The 19125-nt window shown below is 45.3% G+C and overlaps 1 protein-coding gene across 1 annotated transcript in view; it reads right to left on the bottom strand.

The window, feature by feature from the left end:
* SYNPR (synaptoporin) overlaps positions 1 to 18885 on the bottom strand; it is a 99201-nt gene extending 80316 nt beyond the window's left edge. The window contains exons 1-2 of the mRNA XM_036390929.2: positions 18759 to 18885; positions 18595 to 18660 (exon numbers count right to left, since the gene is read on the bottom strand). Of these exons, the coding sequence (XP_036246822.1) occupies positions 18595 to 18660; positions 18759 to 18776 (84 nt within the window). The 5' untranslated portion in view covers positions 18777 to 18885. The remainder of the gene's footprint in view (positions 1 to 18594; positions 18661 to 18758) is intronic.
* Positions 18886 to 19125: the final 240 nt, after the last annotated feature.

Genomic DNA, 19125 nt, shown 5'->3' with positions numbered 1-19125 from the left:
ACCCACCAGCCCCAGTGCTAAGGCATCATAAGGTGAAGTCATCAATCATAATCTGCAAAAGGGGGAAAAACCTGCATCATACAGATTACTCCTGCAGGATCAGGCTCTCTCAGGATCAAACCACAGGTTTGTACAGCAGTCAGATCCTTGGTTTTCTCCATCCTAAAAGCCACACACCTCAGAGGGTCTGTGACAGGAGGGACATGCCCTGACCGACCACTACCCCTGTCTCAGGTGTCAGTGCAGCACTGGGAGTTTGGAGGAGAAACCAAAGGAGATGGTGCATCTGGAACCTGCTTGTTCCTCCCCTCTGACCCCACAGCCACACCACAGGAGGTGAGATGTACAACAATGTACAATGCCCATTTCTCTGTGTTACTACTGCTCTTACTGGAGAATTTGTGAAGGAATTTCTATTAGAAAATGGTAACTATTTTCATCCAAGCTTTCATCCATCAGTGTACAGCAGAATACAACTTTGATTTTCATGCTCTTAGACATGCAATAAACTAAAGGCACCACAGCTAGGAGGGACATGCAGAAAACTATAGGAATGCCCTTGGTACAGCTGAGGACTGCAACTATGAATTATACCTGGAAACAAAATGTCCATTTCCTAGGTTTTTTTTCTTAAAGCATTATGGTGTTGATAGAGGCAAGTACAGGAGCTCACACAATCTCTTAGACAAAGTGACTAAAGCTAACAAAATATGTATGCCTGGGTAAGCAACATGATACTGTTGTTCAGTTAACAGCACCACAAATGAGAATCTAACACTGAAAATGTATCTCTGAGGAGTGTGAAGATACATGAACTCCTTGATGCTCTTCACAATCCATTATCAGCTACATAATGGCAGGCCATAATATCCAAATCCTCAGCATCAAAGATCGAAGTCACGATACACAGCCATAATCAATTTTAATTACAACAATCACCCTGTAAACAGGTCAGGAGCTAATTGGATCAATAACTGAATTTCCAACAAGTGAAACGAGCTGCATATTCAGCAGCCTATGGCTACAGAAAGAGTTTGTTCTCAGCATTATTGGGACAAGATCACTTTTAAATTTGGCTGGGGCTGCAGATCCGAGCATTGCCAGCCCTCTGCATCCCAAAGGCTCACTGCAAAGGGCAAGTCTTTCAGAGTGGCTGCACAGAGCTACATACCCACCACAGAGGTCTTCATTATAATCGATATTTGAAGCATAAAACATTCAACAGCAGGATATTTTAACTCCTAAAACCAGTCAATTATGTTTGCTGAATTAGCCTGTGTGATTGAGTTGGTGAGTGCAACGAAGGAATAAGAGTGAAACAAAAGCCCTGTTTAAAATAGGTTGCTCCTTTAGAAAATTTTGTAATTACACACTGCAAATACATTTGCATGTTCAATGAGTAGTACATGTTTCTTGTGATGAGAAAGCCTGGAAGAGCTTAATCAAAGTCTAGCTTATCAGCAAAGGCTAATTGGCTTCCATAGCACATCATCCATCAGAATCTAGCATTAGTGCAAGCTTCGCCAACCATTAGTTGGCAGAAAATCCCAATTTATTTTGCTAACAGAGGTCTTACCTCCAGGGGTTTCCATGACCACATAATCAGGTGGTGCATCAGTGGCCCAGCCCATGCCCTCCAGTCAGCATCACCCAGTTAATCAACTCAACAGCCAGGGAAGATGGGAACCGACCATGATGCAGAGTAATTTGAGAAGAAAGAAAGGTACAAGGGCGATACATAATGAGTTGGAATCTTTTTCTTTTAAGAAAGAGTGCAAAATAGAAACTAATTAATAAACTGCCATGAGTTAAGCAACCCAAATAAGCAAAATAATGATGGACTGAAGTTTTCCCTACAGCAAGCTGTCATCTCAGTTTGTGAACTGTAAGGCTGATTTCCCCAGCGTTATGCAAAGAAATGGCCCTTTTTTCTTGTACTTAGACTTCATATTTCAGCTACTGAGTCTTTTTTACACTAAGTTGGGTTTGCAGGCGAGGAATAAACCCAAGCCTTCTATTCCTGGGCGTGATCTGCCTATGCAAAATGTGGAATTATTTTAGGGAAGCACATCTTAGTACTTCCAGACTTGTATTTCCACCACCACAACACATGACTACAAATGACAAAATCTAAAGAAAGTCAGACCTTAAGGGGGGGCAGATGCTGAAGATTCATTTATTAATGTAACACTTCATCTGAAATCATCTTACATCTGTGTCACAGCTTGAAATTCTTATAATCAACCTAGTAGAAAGTATCACAAGATGCTATCGGCTTGGTGCAAGACAACAGCAAGGAGATAGGACCAGAATTTCCTGCCATACCAAACCTTGTATGTGGGAAACATTATTGCTATTTCAATCCAGTGACTAATTCAAGGGTGAAGAATCAGGTCCTGCCAGGATCACCTGTAATCATCTTGTGGCTGCAGCCAAATTCTGCCTGTTTTGGAGTCTCACATAGCAATCAAAAAGGCAATGGGACAGCTCTGTAAGTGTTACAGATTCATCAGTACAGCACTTATTACTGAGAACCTGAGCTAATTAGCACTGCCTCACTGGCAGCACACATCCCATGGGTTGGGATCCAACCCATCTCCTCCACATGGCACTGCCTGGTGCTGGCCTGGTTCCTGCAGCTCACCCAGAGCTGGCCAAACCCTGCTGGGGTGACACGAGGCACATGCCCCAACTGCGCTCATCACTCAAATCACCCAGCTACAAAACTCAACTACAACGGTTAAACACAAGCAAAACAACCTAATTTTGTGCTTCAGAAGGCCAACTAAGAGTCCTCTCACCATCTATAAATCCAAGAGCAAGACCTGGGCGATTAGGACCGTGTGTTTCCTAGGTGATAAGCCTTTCATTTTTCTGAAAGACATTTGAAATAGAGCATAGGAAGATTAATCCTCCCCAGAGAAGGGAGAGTTCACTGACTAATTTCTCTTGCATTTAGATATAATAATTAGGCCTATTGATTCTTTTGCTTTGTTCTTTACCATTATAATGAAATAATTAAGACAACTTCAAGGAAGTACTTGAAAGCTCATTTCACTTTGTCTTCTCAAACGTGGGCCACCTAACACTTAGGTGCACACTCAAAGGGAAAAGCAAAGGTGGACTCTTGCCTTATTTATCTCCATAATTCATCAGGCATCAACTTCAGGCAGCAAAGTGCTGCCTCAGGCTGCACTCCATTTGCTGCCTATCATGAACAGCAACACAAATGAGATCCATCTGGTGCAACCAGGACACACATTGCTCTGCTAAGCTCTCACAGCAGCTTGTTATCAAGGGGGACTGGAGAGAGGCTGACCCCCTCCAAGAGTTATGAAGAAAAAGAAAGCAATACTTGTAATTCCCCCTGAAGAGCCTCATGGTAGCGTTCTTACAAAATATTACGCAAATGTTATTTCCAGTTCAAATTTTTTTTAGGATTCTTGGAAGATAATGGTAAAGTGTCTACACTGAAGAGCACTCATGATCTCTCCAATCTCTCAGAGAGCAGCACAAGCAGGTTTTTCAAGTACAAGTACGACACTATCCATGAAGGACTCAATCTTTGCATCCACAGGAGGAAAATGTTACACAAATGGTTTGGGGGCTTCCTGGTGGTCCTCAGGGATGCAAAGCTTGGCTGGATGGATCAGGGCCTGAACAGTGTGCATTGTGCACATCTGCATGGATACTCAGGGAGTACTGAAATTGGCACAATTATGAGAAGGATGAATGAAGATATTAAACATGCAAAAAGTTCTGAGAAAAGCCACTTAAATTGAAAAGGATTTTCTCATTTCTAATTCAACATTACTAATTCAGCTGATAAGAGTTCTCTGATCTCTCCAGCATGCCTCAGATTTAAACAATTTTAGGCATTTTTGTATTAAATAGCTTTTCAAATATTAATCTTGTAAAAACAGAGGGAAATGCATATGCATTTTAAAACATGCTTGCTTCACAAATACCACTAAAACAAGCTGATACAAAACCATGGTCTTGCAGCCCTTGAGGGGGAAAGGCAATGACTGAAAAGAAAGAGATCACTCCCCCAAAATGCAGATATGCTGCCCTGGAACATGACACCCCCTGTGTTAGACGTGGATGAGTGTTTGGGTCCAAAGTGAGCACAGAACTTTCCAGAAGTGGGGCATTCACTGCAGACTGGGATTGAGCACTGGAGTATCTCGGCCCAGAATTGACATTGCAGCCTTCTCCACATTTTGCTCTTCATGCAAAGCTCACTCAGACCCTCGTGGCTGATGTATCCCTGGCACAGTGTGAGCTGTTCATGTTCAATAGGCGTCTCCTGTACCCAGTGGTCACTGTGACAGCAGGGAACCAATGTTTATGATTCAACACTTCAAACAGAAATCTTAGATGTGGCTACCTCTCAACAGGAGGAAACATCTGAAGAATGTGTTTTTCTGATATTTTTACTTCCTGAGAAATGAAGGGTGCTTTCTGTATGACTCACATCCATGTTTTTCACTTGTGATATTTTTAAACTCCGAGATCCAGCACTGATTGGAATGCAAAAAGTGTGACTTTTCTCCCGTCCTACCCCAAAGGGCCTTTCAGCCAGGGACAGGTGACAGCAGGAACTGGGAGTAGGTCATCTCCAGGTTTACAATGGGGGTAGAAAGCTTAAAAGAAACAGCTTTAGAATTGATGAATGTCAGCCATATGTGAAAGCTAAAAGGTTTGATGAAAAAGAAGTACACAGACTTCTTTCCTATGAGAACATAATGTGTATTTGAAAACAAACAGAAAAACTCATCCAGAATAAGGGCTCCTTTCTCTCCTCTCCAGCCAAAAATATCTTTACAGTGTAGATGAGAGCTAATTTTTTTTTAAATGCAGTTAATTAAATACATAATTCAAAGAGATATCCTCATGACAAGTGATCCAATGCAGATTGTTTACATGAATTTCCTCTCACTGCACATTCCTTCCCAAATTCTGCATGCTTATATTAGGGCATCATGGAGAAATCCACACCTGTCCTAGCTACACCCAGACTGCAGATATAAATTGTCCAGTCCTCAAAGAATCAAAAGACACAAAAAACAAACACAACAAACAATGATAAAGGAGTTTTTCAATGCTTTGAAACTGCTCCCCAGAGTCCAGCTTCTCTTTCAGCTTGGAGAAGGCTGAAGGGCTCCTTGCTGGACCAAGGCTCACCATAAAATCTCATTGGCTGGGCTAAAATGTCTTTAGCATCAGGCCAATGTAAATGCTGCCCTTCTTTAAGTACAGTTTAGTTCCTTTAAAACCCCATTCAAGAGACCTAAATGCCAGCCTCAAGCTCAGACACAAGTAAGCATTCAAAGGAAATTCACAGGCAAGGTTTTGCTCTGGGCAGAAAGATTTTGCTAATGGTTTCACAAAACTTTTTTTTTTCCTCCACAGGAGCAAAAAAGCAGAAGAAAGTTGAGGCAGAAGAACCATACAAGCAGTCAGAACAGCAATAAAACCTGGAAACTCAAGGGTAAGAAAGGGGTTTCTGCCCAGTCAGGGGGAAGGTGGCTGCAGGAGCACACCAGGCTCCTCTGTACTGCCAGTGTGAATAAATAAGAGTGAACCACCAAATCATCTGAAGCAACTCCTTTTAAAAGGAATAACCTGCAAAGGACTGAAAACCTGAATAATGATTAAGATCAAAAGGGGTAACATCAACACAGAAACCTATTCAGTCTATACAAAAATGCCTCCAGCTCTCCATGTGACAGGGAACACACTGCTTAGCAGCAACACAGAGCTGTACAAAATACAGAGTTTAAATACATTTCCATTCAGATAAGTTATCTCTTCCCCTCCCCACCAGCAGCTTTTAAAAGATTCATCTTGAACTTACAGCACTGGAGGGTTTTTTCTTCTCAGATTTTTAATTCACTGGCATCACAAAGACCTTTAGCAATTTACAGTGTGAAGAGCACTTTCTCCTCAGATTGCCCTGCTTTGAGTCAGTTTGTACACTGTGGTTACCTCATTACTTACATTGCATTACACAGGGGCAAATGCAGCAGGCACTGCTCTCTGCAGCAGATGTGCCCCAGGCCAGCACCAGCCAGATGTTTCCCAGGGCCCCACATCAGGAGCAGGGGCTGGGCTGCTTTACCCCAGCTGCCCCTCTGCACTGCTGAGCCTGGCACAGACCTTCCTTCTAGTCTGAAAGTGGGGTAAATCAGAGAAACTGCAGAAACTGCAGAGGACATAGCCACACCATCAGGCTACACTAATCAAAGTGCTGCAATTAGCAAAATAAAAAAAAAAAAAACCAAACAAAAACAACAAACCAAACAGAAAAAACCCAACAACAAGCAAACACCCAAATTCTGTTGAACTGCAGAAGGAATACTAGAGGAATCAGAATATATTTCTTCCTGCCTCTTGTCATGATGGTCTCAGCTGTTTGTCCTCCTGTGAGTCAGAGGGATGCAAGCCAGACTCCTCAACCCTCATGCCACACTCCCTCCATGTAGTTTTGGTGATAGTTGCATCAGAGGTAGAGCAAAATATTACAGGTTTAGCAACTGTGACCAACCAATGCACAAAATTTTCGCCCTGCCACTCATTTACTGACAACAAAATGGCACCTGGGCCAGAAAATCCCATGGGTTTTCTTTAGACATGCTCAAAGCAGAGCATTCCCACATCTTGTCGCCTGATTGCTGCTTCTGATGTCTCTTTTTCATAAGCACTTCCCATCTCTACATGCTACATGTTGGCTTTAAATATCACAGATAAATACAGGTGGTAAAAATCAGAATAGACTGCAAGAATCTCACCTTCCTCTTTGAAGGCACCTGTGCTTTCTTGGTGGGGTAGTGAGCTGCTGCAATGCCAGGAGGCCAGTCCATAGGAATACGTGACCACTATATGTGGCATGTAGAATCTGATTTTTCTGCATACCACCATATGGAACAGAATCTCAGCGGCATCAAACGTTTACCTAAACTCCATTAATGTCTTCTGCAAGCCAATATTTATAGCATACACACCAGTAGCTGCTGTCAGAGTGTGTATAAATGTTAAACTGAACTGTTAAAGAAACATAATGACAGATGTAGAGATGCTGAAGAGTGCAATCTATTCTAATTTATGATAATTTATTTCCATCATCTGGAGCCCTATTCAGAAGAGAAAGCTGAATGCATCCCAAAGCGCATCATGGGGTGGAGTGTAAAAATCCCCAGAAAAAAAAATAAATTCTCTTTTAAACGAAGCAAGAATACTCTTGTCCTAAAACCCAGGACATGCTTAGCAATCTCTCTGTGCAGAAGCAATGCAGATGTGGGGTACTCAAGCCCTGCCTCTTGGCAGCCCAGTGACACACAGGTTTCAGTGCAATTTGGGAATAGCTGGGAACTGTTTGTCCCATGAGAGACGTCTGATCACTGCTGAGTCACTACTTTTGGGGGACTGAGCTGCACAATGAACATTTATGAGCTCTGTCAGAGCCCCTCCAGCTGCACGAACAAACAAAGCTGCACCCATGGGTGGCCAGCACTAATGAGCACACAAATTTGAAGAGGGAAAGCCATTTTTAGAAATGACTGAACTATGCCATGGTGAGCTACATGGCAGAAAGAGCTTTTCTATTTGATTTCTCAGCAACACAAGCTGTGCTGGATCAGTTCTGCCACGAGACCTGAACCCCATCTCCCTCTCCTGTTGCTGTCATTCTGCTGTGAAAGCCATAATGGAGAGGATGAAAAAAGAGAAGGGGGAAAAGAAGCAGTGACAGCACTTGGTCCCTGCAGTGGGGACCACCACTGGGCATGGAGGACCACGGGCAAGGAGCTGATTTTCATGGCATCACCCCTGCCTGGGAAGCAGCAGTGGCAGGAGGCTCATACCCCGTGGCACAGCCAGCATCCCCTGCATATGTCAGCCCGCCATGGAGCCAGCTCCTGCTGCCTGCCAGGGCCTCACAATCTGGACAGGCACAGATTTTGTGCTGGAACAGGCGCCCTCTCACAGAGCTGCCTGCCACGAGTGACAGGCTGCCACAGCAGCCCCAGGACCATGCAGGAAAACACAGGGGCTCAGGAATGCTGATGCTCTGCTGAGTGGACTGTGCTGCCCCTGCACAGCTCTGAAAAACTCGACAGTCGGCCAGAAAAAGGGCAAGGCACACAATACATGCACAGACTACAGCCAGTACCAGCATGCACTCGTGGACTTACATGTCAGATGACAATCTTCAACCAAAATAATTTTCTGCATTTTAGATTCACTTGTCTTTTCCCAAAAGAGTTGTCATCTCTCAAAAAAATCTTGACTTTTCTTTCTAAGTGCCAAGGGCTTGCAACATCTAGCCTGGGAACGCCACTGCTGTGCCTTCAGTGAGTTTGGGTTGGCCCCTCACCCTGTGCCCACTCTGGAAATCAGGTTCCACAGCCAGACTAAACCATTCCAATTGGCAAAAGGCTCCCATCACTGACTCCTCCAGGACTGAGCCTGGGGCACCTCAGTGAGGTGTGCAGAGGAGGAGAATACAACCATTTCTGTAGTGAATATCTCTTTACAGAAATATTTTGTGTTGGAATATTGTCGTTTCTGTCACAAATATTCCTCCATTCATGATCTCATCAAAGTGCCAGTTTTGAAAGGAAATTGAGATTAAGAATTATTTTTCCCTCAAGTAAATGAGATTTCTTTTCCCAAAGCAGCTCTACCAATGACTCCTTTTGATGTAGCAATGACAGCTTCTTCCCTGACATTTTAGGTACAACCCAAATCACAAAGGACAAATACTCCACATGATCCTTAATCACCTGCCCCAGCCTATAATCCACAAGGAAACTCCTTCCAATACCTTTCCTGCTGCTCTGTGCCTGGCTGCAAGGAAAGCCAGCTGCCTGCCAAATGCTCCCAAACTGGGCACTTGGCTGGGATTAATCGATGGATGTGCCCAATGTACAACACACAGCATTGCTTCTGCTCTCTGACTGAAGAATCAAAGTTTATTAATTATTCCACCTGAAATTAAATTCCTTTCACAATGAAATCTTCATTCTTGGCATCAACCCTCTCAATGGGTAATTCCATCAAGGAAATTCTTCTTGTAGCACCGCTCACAGAAGATTAAAAAATGGAGTGAATATGTTTAGAGAGAAACTCTATTGAGCCACACTTGTGAGTAATCCCTCTGTCCACATGCCCGTGGGTCACCAGTTGGAAAAGGCAGCTTGCAATGCACTCAGCACTTGGCAGTGAGCAGCTTTTGCACTTTTATCCACCCTCAAATGCATCCTTGCATCTGCATGAAAGATTAGAACAAAACGCTGCGACGACACAACAGCACACACCACGTGCATCAGCTCACCAAGATCAAAGGCACACAGCAGCGAAGAATTTAATTAAAATGTTAAAATTAAACAGGAAGGCATCCATTGTTTAATTTTTTGGCAGGCATCTCCTTTCAAACCGGGCCCTAATTCCATTCCAGCACGCTGACTGCCCCTGGAGATGGCAATCCGGAGAGCCCTGCCGGATTTATCAGCCGCTGGATTCAGCGGTGGGGGAATCCCACGCTTGATTTGGCTTTCAAGCACAGTCCCTAAAAACCAGTAAGAGAAACTGAAACTCAGCTTCAAAGGATAATTATTGCTATATACATATTCTGCAGTAATAAGCCAATTTCCAGTATCAAACCTAAGCCCCTTGGGCTGGACACAAGATACACCCAAGAGCATCATTCCCTTTACAGTGCCAACAGGGAGGTGCGACCTTGCCATGTTCAACCACTTCCCTCCATAAAAAAGCTGTTTGAAATGGGGTAAAAAAACTGATGCAAAGAAGTGGTGTTTTGTGTGCAACATGACCTCTGTGTAGGGAGGAGCAGGGGTACACAACAATGTGGTTTTAGACTTGCATGCAGATGGGGGCCTTGTCTTGTTTGGTTTTGCTTTGAGCATACCTCCAGCACACAGCCAGGGAGAAGATTATCCTGAAAACAGTTCAAGCAATGCTCAAGTTTGCTTGCTCAATAACTGTAAGATATTTCCTGGCTTCCTGGGGTATTTTGGGCTGAATGCTTAAGGCAGCCATAGACCATACAGCCTAGCTCAGGGAGGCTGAACCAAGAAGCCAGATGTCTCCTTGGTTTTTGGGAACCTAGAAAGGAAGATTTTGCTACTCTTTAATATTATTTGGGATGGCAGAGAGGCTTTTCACCTAATATGAAGATTGTCAGATGCAGTGTCAAACATGGGGCCCCAATACAAGCACCCAACATATACGTGACAAAGGATTTGAGCTGGGGCTTATCACTTCAAGCCAAAGATACTTTGGATTTGCATCCCCTGAGAAATGACACAGGAGGGCAGAGCATTAACATCAGGAAAAGAGAAGACTGAGGACAAACACAATAAACTTCTCTTTGAAATTCAAAGAGCTACTGTAGAGCTGTTACTAGAAATTACTTCCTGATGTATCAATGATCTTGCCAATGTTGGTTAGCATTTCATTTTGAAATCTTTTGGGCAGAATTCACCCTCAATACTTCAGAGTTTGAGTACTTCTAGTGAATATTCAGTCAGGCTGTTCACAGCAGGCTCTGGTACTTCTCATAGAATAAAGATCAAGTTGGCAGGTTGGGACTTTTGCAAGAGTCAAATCAGATTTATTTCTGACAGCAGGTCTGGGACTGTACACCTCTCCTCTGAAAATGGATAAAACTTCATTGTAATCTTCCTGCTTCAGTTTTTCTCCTGCTTCCTTAACACCACCTCCCTCCTGCACATTTTAGTGACTAGGATGGGGTCTTCTTATCAAAGTGGCTTCTCCAATCCAGCAAAAGCTCCCTGTGTCATGTCTGATCACTTAAAACATCCTCACCAGCTTCTGCCTTGCAATGGCCCTGCCAAACTGGGCTGAACATCTGTACCAGGACTTATCCAGGACCTGGAGCCCTCAGAGCTCCCCACAGTGTTTATCCCAAGCTTCAGGCTGCAGCACTTTCTGCTCCCCATAGTATTTGCTCAGCAGCTCCCACAGGCTCTAACACAGCCTTCTCCCAGATGCTAAGGCATTCTGGAAAAGGCACAGACAGAACAGCTTGCTCAGAGAAACACAATTATCCATCCATTAGAACATTGGGGAAAAAAAAAAAAAAAGAGGAAAGGTAAAACAATAAAGGGACACGAGCACATTACTTCAGTCTTTCTGAGCCTTTTTCCTGGGTCATGCCCCTACCCCTCTGCTTTAAGGGCCACAGCTGACATTCATCTTGTGAGACCTTTCTTCTTTGCTCTCAACACTGAGGTCCATAACATTTGCTTCATGCCACAGATGGCTGCTCATCTGGAAAACCCTCTCTCCTTAGGGGCCACACCAGTCTAATCCTCTGCTGATCCTCCTCCCCTGGCGGCATTATGAAAATACTTCACCACTGTAGAACCCAGGCTGTCCAACAAGACTCTGCTCCCTCCCAACACAACCAACCTCTGAGCCTGACCCCAGGAGCTCTCCCCACACCATCCATTCCAGCTTAGCACTTGCAAATGAGTGCAAATGCCCCATCCAAAAATCTGGAGTATGCACTCAGGGATGTGCCTGCATCCATAGGCTGCTAATGACACAACACCTGATATTTTTGTTTATATAAAATATTCTTAGAGAATGCTTCCTTGCTTCAGTAAATGTTATATATCAAAGTGTTTCAATGACGTAAATTATATCTACAATTATAATAACTGGAATCCTCATAATTTTATGTGATTTAGGACTTTCCTTAAGCATGGGAAGCACTATTAGCTACTATAATTGAGTGAAATATTCAGAATGGGAAGACAATGCTCCCAAACACAAACCTGAGAAGTCTCTATCACAACCAGAAGATAAAACTGTGCAAATTAAAGGAAAATCTTACAGTTTGCCTATATTCAGGATTCTTTTGCTTTTGCCAAAAAGCAAGCAAGCTGTCACCTTAGCAACAATGTCACACTTTGCAGCACATATGCCACTTTGAACAAACACCTTAAACACAGCATCTCCACACTGTATATTCCTTTCTATAATGTTCTAAACAGCACTCTGTAGACTCCCCTGGGAGTAAAATCCATGAAGACCCCTCTGGCAGCTGCTGGGCTGGACAGACAGACAGCCAAGTGCTGTTTTCCACACTGCACCCCAGGCCCATAAGAAGCGTTTTTACTCAGTGCCCAAGGGGAAAGCTGGGCTTGCAGAGGAGCAGCATTGTCTTCCACAGCCAGCCCTGTGCAGAGCCCAGGGTCACCTGCTGTCTGCCTCTCTTTCCCTGCCCAGGACAAGGTCCTGTCCCCTGGAGCAGAGCAGAGAACTTCACCAAGCAACACCTCCTGCCCCTTGGGACCACACACAGTGCCATGAATGCAGGTTAAACTAGAGACCTGAGCATCCAAATGATAAAAAGGGTTTTATCACAAGCATCCCCAAGCCTGTCCTCTCCCAACTGCAACATCTGAATCCAGAGATGTCAACATGCAGGGCTTTTACCCGGAGCTCCAATTATGCAGATGCTGATTTACAGGAGTGATGACTGAAATATCGCCCTCATAAAAATTGTCAAGGAGACTTTAACTGTGTTTGTCTAATAGCAGAACCCTCTATCTGCACACATCTTATTGCTAGTTTGAAAGTCAGATCATTTTTGTTCTTCTTTTCATAGAAACCTGGTTTGCATATATAATCAAATTTAGCGTTAATGAGTCTCTTTTCTCATCTTCTATTCCTAATGCTTCAAACAGCCACACTCGGATAAGAGCAGCCATTGAAATGGCTTGCCATGAGATTTTACCAGTTTCTCCCAGGAACTTCCACAGCAGCAGCATGTAACTCCAAAATATTCTGCTCTTGGAGCCCTGTCTCTCAACTATATGTGCTAATCTTACATAATTATTTTATACCAGGTCACACTCTGGGCTGTTTGAGGAACATCAGGATTTAAATGAACTATTAGCTGACCTTTTAAAATCAGCTCTTCCATGTGATCACAACATGGTCCTAAAATGGAAAATGGTAGGCATTTTCCAGATGAAAGATGTCATTTATTTGCAATGTGGTTGGGCACTGCTGACCTTTTCTCTTCCCCTGTATCAGCATTTGTACCATTTTAACAGCAACTTGCTGATAAGCACAGTTCTCAGTTTCCAACCAGATATGCATGCAGATAATGATGGATGTGAAGAGCAAAGCAGTCAGCTCTCTGCAGGCTGCATAAAACATGGGACCACAAGGCAGATTTCCTGTTCTTTCAGTTGTGTTCTGGGTTTTCAGTCTTCAGAGCTCCCATCTTTTTCTGCTACCTTGATCTAAAACCGTATCTTTCATCAAAGCCAGAGGTCTCAGAATCATGAGACTCCCAGTAGCTGAGACTTTAGAACCACAAGGTAGAACACCATGCAGGCACTGCTAGTGCTTCTGCTGCCTTGATGCCAGCCCCTGGCAGAGTGACATTTGGCTTCCACATCTGCCTGCAGTGAGACTACAAAAACTTCTCAGATCCTCCCTATTGCACACCTGATGTCTAACAGCAAAATCCACTTCCTGGGCTCTTCCTAATAAAAATAACTTGTCTGACAGAGTTCCCTGCCTGCAGATTACCCCAATAAGCGCTCAGAAGTTGCAGGCCCAAAGCCAAGGACAAATGAAGCCTGTTCCCAGGGCTCAGGTCTCCTGGATGCTCACATCTTGTTGGTTCATCATGGCAATTTTTGCCTGCCCAGAGCTGCAGTGTATTTTGCATGCATTATGCTAAGCTGCCTATAAGGAATCATCCAATTAATGACAGCTTACAGAGATGGGTTAGTTACATGGTAATTACCTTTCTAATATTAAAATACCATAGAAATGGATTTACATTTTTTGATTTAGTGGCACATGTTTTACTGACCTCACACTACACATACAAGACCATTGAGGCAGCAACTGGGACCCAGTTTACAAGAACAGCTAAGTACTTACATCCCCAGGCAGACATCAAAAGACTTGGCAATACATTTTTAACATTTGTATGTGCTTCTTACACATCAAGATGGATGGACTCAGCACTAGATGCAGCGTCTGATCCTGGCATTGTATAAGCAAAATCACCAGGCAATAAGAAATATTACTTTCTTTTTAAGGCTTTTTTTTCATTATGTGGGTAGAGAAGATCACTCAACTCTTCCACCCTGCATCCATGAGAAGCATTAAGCTTCAGCAAGATAAACCTGCTCCACCAGCTAAGTATCTGCCCATACCAGAGTAGCCAGCAGCCTTCTGGTTAAGCAGAAACCAAACACTTATATACAAATGTGACGAAGAGTCTCAAGCAACTATAAAACATCTCAGGCCCATAATACACTAGACAGAGCAAACTACTAATCACACATGCTTCATGCAAGCATTGCCTTCTTATTTCTTTCCCATTTATTTTCAGCATCTCAAGATATCTAGGCTTTTCTAGGGCACACTTGAAAGCACGCAGCTACTTATGTCCATTCATATGCATGCAAATATAATCCAACAAAAGCACTCCACGGCCAGATGAGCAATCAGCACTAGGACAAAAGACAAGACTTATTATCAGTCTTTCAAGATTCAGCTTTCCTCTGCCTTCTGAACACACATCTGTGTGCAAGGCAAGAGGTGCTAACCCTTTCAGAATCTATACCATCAAAGCAAGCTTGACTCTTGCCAGGCAGGCAACAGCCTGGCCTTTCTCCTGGCTCACCAGTCAAGTGATCACAGCGTGGAGGCAAGGAGGCAAAGCAAGGTTAGCTCAGTCCATGTGCACCACACACAGATTTTTCAAACAATCTTCATCCAATTCCCCCCAGAGATTTGTTGTCCAATGCTTTGGAACTCTTTGGTACATCCCATGGAGATGCTCATGAGCAGAGATGAACGCCAGTCATGCAAGGCCTGCAATGCATTTTTTTTTTTTGCATAAAGGTAAGAAATAAAACAACTCAGACACATTTGAGTTCACTGAACATCCTAACATTCACTTCCAAGTTGTCCTATTAAGAAAAGCCATAGTGTCCACAAGATTTGTCCTGCAACATAGATGATTCACAAGTGCCCCGATAAAAGCTGCACTGGCTTACACAAAGTTGCAGCGTGGCCTTTGTGCCAAAAATACCCCCTGCCCATAGCAACCCAGACACAGCTGCAAGGTGGTGGAGATGGGAGCTCCCTGCAAGGTATTTTAAAACACCAACCTATAGATAACCATCAGGGCAATCACAGCATCTCCTGACTGGCACAACGGTGGAGTTTCTGCATCCTGCTATTTATGGAGGAATACAGGGAAAGACATTATGGACGGCACTGCAGCTCTTGATACTTTACAGGAAACTGACAAGTACCAGGCTGCTTTGGGTTTGCAGAAGGAAAGTTGTTTGTTGCAATTCACAATGTAATTAAACATACACACCCACACACCCCACCACCACCCATACCCTCTCTGCTCCCCACAGCCTAGGGATACAAAGTTCCCATTTTCACAAAAATATTTTTGCCGGTAACAGCCCGAGTACAGCAGGTAGCTCCTATACCCATCACACTGCATGGGGAAAGCCTTGCTTTTTACCTAATCTCCTCTTCTAGGGCTCCAGAGAGGCAGCAAGTGCAAAACAAATAGACCAAAAGTGACAAACTTGCTTGTCTTGTTCACTTTTTGCAGACCCAAATAAAAGCAGTCTAAACACATCCAGAGAGTCACAGGACTGAAATTAATCCAGGGAGATGAATGAAGGTATTTCTTCTCTTTCTTCCTTCCTTATTCATTATTGTCAGGTGCACGTATAAGAGAGTTATTTTTCAAATGAAGTTGTAAGAGTGTTTGTGACATTGCTACTGGTTGTAGTGCCACAGTGGATTATCTGAGAAATAAGCTTCAGAAGAACATTCTTCTCATGCAAAGATCTGTGGAGTAACAGCCAAGGGACTAAAGATGAGCAAGAACAAATACAGCCTTTATACAGTTCTTCCCTGCCCCCAGCACATGCCATGAGTTGACTCAAAGCTGGAAACACCCAGGCCTCACCCAGTGCAGCTGTGTACATTTTTCCAAGTTCAGATTTGTGATCCACATGCTTTATTGCCAAGGTAGAGTTAAAAAAAATGCAATTCTTGCATAATTGCTACAAGTTGATTTCTTGGTTTCTTTTCTTTCTCTTAACCTTTCCCAGGCCTGAGCCAATGTTTTTTCTTAATGGCTTCTAAATGAAATTTCTTGTCTGAAAATAAGATTACAGTGTACATGGGAAATACAAATGAAAACAAATTACAGTGCTATGAAAATTCAGAAGAATCAGCCTTATCTCAGCAGCTTCTCTCTCTCTGGGTGTTAGGTGACCACCAAAGTAGGAAATTGAGAAGGTCAGATAAGGTCCCTGCTCCTCAAGACAGAAGTCCCTGTCTGAGCCAGATTACAGGTGAACTGGAATCTGCACACCTAAAGATTAATTCTGCAACAGTTACAGTTTCACATCTGAGAAACCCACAGCCACTTCAGTTGCCTCCAGACCCACAAATGTGTGCACCCACAAACACAGGAATTTCAGCAGCAGAGGTTCAGGAATAAAGGATGTGCTCACCCCAGAGTCACTGTGAGCCACCCCAAACAACGAGAGTGAGAATTCAAGGCTGGACTGCATGGACAAGCTGAGGACATTTTCAGCCTGCACCACCTCCACCCTCCCAGCCTTACTGAGGAACTCCCACAGCTCTGCCATCTGTGCTGCAACACCACAGAGCCTCCCCCAAGGCACGAGAGCCACCCAACGCCCAGCATCACTGCGTCACCAGCTGGGCTATGAACTTTATTCCCTTGCAGATGCAATCTAGGACTCAAGTGGGAGGTGTTAAGGGGTGTAATTTAAGTGTTCTGATCAAGTGCAACAAGGTCTGTGAGGCTGCTGGGGGACATAGAAGAGGACACAGAATTGACTGGAGCATTTGATCTTCTAAGGTTTAAAATTATGGCTAGGCTGATAAAAGGAGTCTGAGGGAGAGGTGGACAATTAGTTGGGACTGGAAATGGTAGAGAGAGGTGGACAGCAGTTTGGAGGCATGGTGAGAAGAGAAGGAAGATGGGAGAATAAGATTAATTGAATAGAGATGGAATTCCAGTAATCCAAAAAGCCTTTCAAGTATATTAAAAAAAATAAGACTTCCACACACTGAAATACCATAAACTCAACTGTGCTTAATTCTACTTACATATACATGTCAAATGGAAAGAAAGTAATTTTCCAGATCATCTTAAATGTTACCACACTCTGCACCCTTTTCCTGTACTCCCTTATTTGCCAAGGGCTGTCCCACTCTGGCCGTGTCAGAGAGCTCCGTGTACACAGAGCCGCGCGTGCTGCTGTGTACACACACAGGCAACGTGCACTTGCAGCAGCCAGAGGAGCTCCACTTGTGCCTTCCAACTGTGACAAAGGCAGCTTTTATATTTGGCTGTTGGAAGAAGTTACAGACCCAGGAAAGTGCCAAGAGAAGAGTTCCCACTCGCTGTCCCAAGGATGCCAACACACTGGCTGGGGCGGGAACAATTTTCTCGATGGCACAGCCCATGCCCATCAGCCCAGAGTCCTCCCCAGAAGGGCTCATTTCCCAAGCTCCATCAGACATAGCCTCATCAGGCAGACAGCCAAAAGGCCACGCTCCCAGCAGCTATTTGCCATAGAACAGCTTTGCTCCTGTTCTTCTGCCCCGCAGTGAGTGCTGCAGAGTGGCTGAAGCACCCTCAGACCAGCACCTGAGGCTCAGCCCTGGATGTCCTGATTTCTCCTTGAGGCAGGAGCAGCAGTGCTGGGTGGGTTTGCAGAGCTCTGGGCAAAGAACACAAGGGACCTTGTCCATCCACTGCCATGTGCAGGTGACCCCACTCTGGGGCCACCCTGTCCAGGGCCACGGCCCCACCACATCACCACTGCCCAACTCCACAGGACCTGATGCTTCAAGGTGCCCAGTGGGGAAGAGGAGCTGCTTCTGGTGAGCAGGGACAGAGTCTGGGGTGAGCAGCTGCCCCCAGCACACCAAAACACCCCCTCAGAGGAACCCTGGTCCGGGCTGCACGTTGCAGGTGCCAACATGTGGATAAACACACCCGCACAGGGATGCGCCCCCCAAAATACACGCCTTACATAATTCCCCAGCCAGTCGGCGTTAGGGGAATGTGATTAATCCTCCATGACATGTTCTGAACTTTCCGTTCAGAGAGGCTCTCTGCTCCCGCAGACCTACCGGCGATGGATGTCATTTGACCTGCAGACTTCACTACGAATGAGCATCAGAGCAACACACAGTGACATTGCTCCGCACACCAATTATCTGCCTCCTTCCCCGCTCGGCCCAGAGACAAGTTTGCTAAATGCATAACGAGGATTTTATTTTCCTCGGTGTTTTTTTTTTTTTTTTTTTAATTCGTTTACAGCCAGCACACGGATAGAGGGGGGTCACCCACAAACCCAGCGCTGTAGGACGAGAGTCCCCGGCCCCCCGCCCCGTGTCCCCGTCCCTCAGCCCGGCCCAGCTCCCACCTGTTCCGCCGTGCGCGCACTTCGGCCACAGCCCCCCCGCAACCCCTCCGAGCCCGGCACTCACCCACTCGAGCACCCTGAGGAAGGCCAGCGGCTCCTTCACCACGCGGAAAGTGCCGGCGGAGGCGAGCTGCGGGCAGAGACACAGAGAGAGGGGTCAGCCCCGCGCCCGCTCCGCGCTCCCCGCGGCGCCGCCAGCCCGCCCCCCGCCCGCGGCGCCCCGCGTACCTGGTCCACCGCCTCCATGGCGCCGCAGCCCCGCGGAGCGGAGCCGAGCGGAGCCCAGCGGAGCCTCCCGCCCGCCGCCAGCCGGGATGCGCGGCGCTGCCCCCGCGCAGGCCGGGCGGAGCAGCCGGGCGGGGCCCGCGCCCCCCGCGCCGCCCCGCGGAGCCGCCCCGGCCCCCGCCCGCTGCCCCCGCCGGGCCGCCCCGGCCGCCGCCGCTCCCGCACTTTTTATAGCGGCCTTGGCCTTCTGGGAATTTGTGTTAATTTCTTGTTGTTGCTGTTGTTGTTGTTGTTTTGTTTTTTAAAAATTTTTATTCCTGGCAGGAAGGAGGAGGAAGGCATCGGGAAAAATAAAATTTAAAAAAAAAAA

Source organism: Molothrus ater, chromosome 11 (genome assembly GCF_012460135.2).
Source record: "Molothrus ater isolate BHLD 08-10-18 breed brown headed cowbird chromosome 11, BPBGC_Mater_1.1, whole genome shotgun sequence".
Lineage (NCBI taxonomy): Eukaryota > Metazoa > Chordata > Aves > Passeriformes > Icteridae > Molothrus > Molothrus ater.
This window is presented reverse-complemented; position numbering and strand designations above follow the sequence as displayed.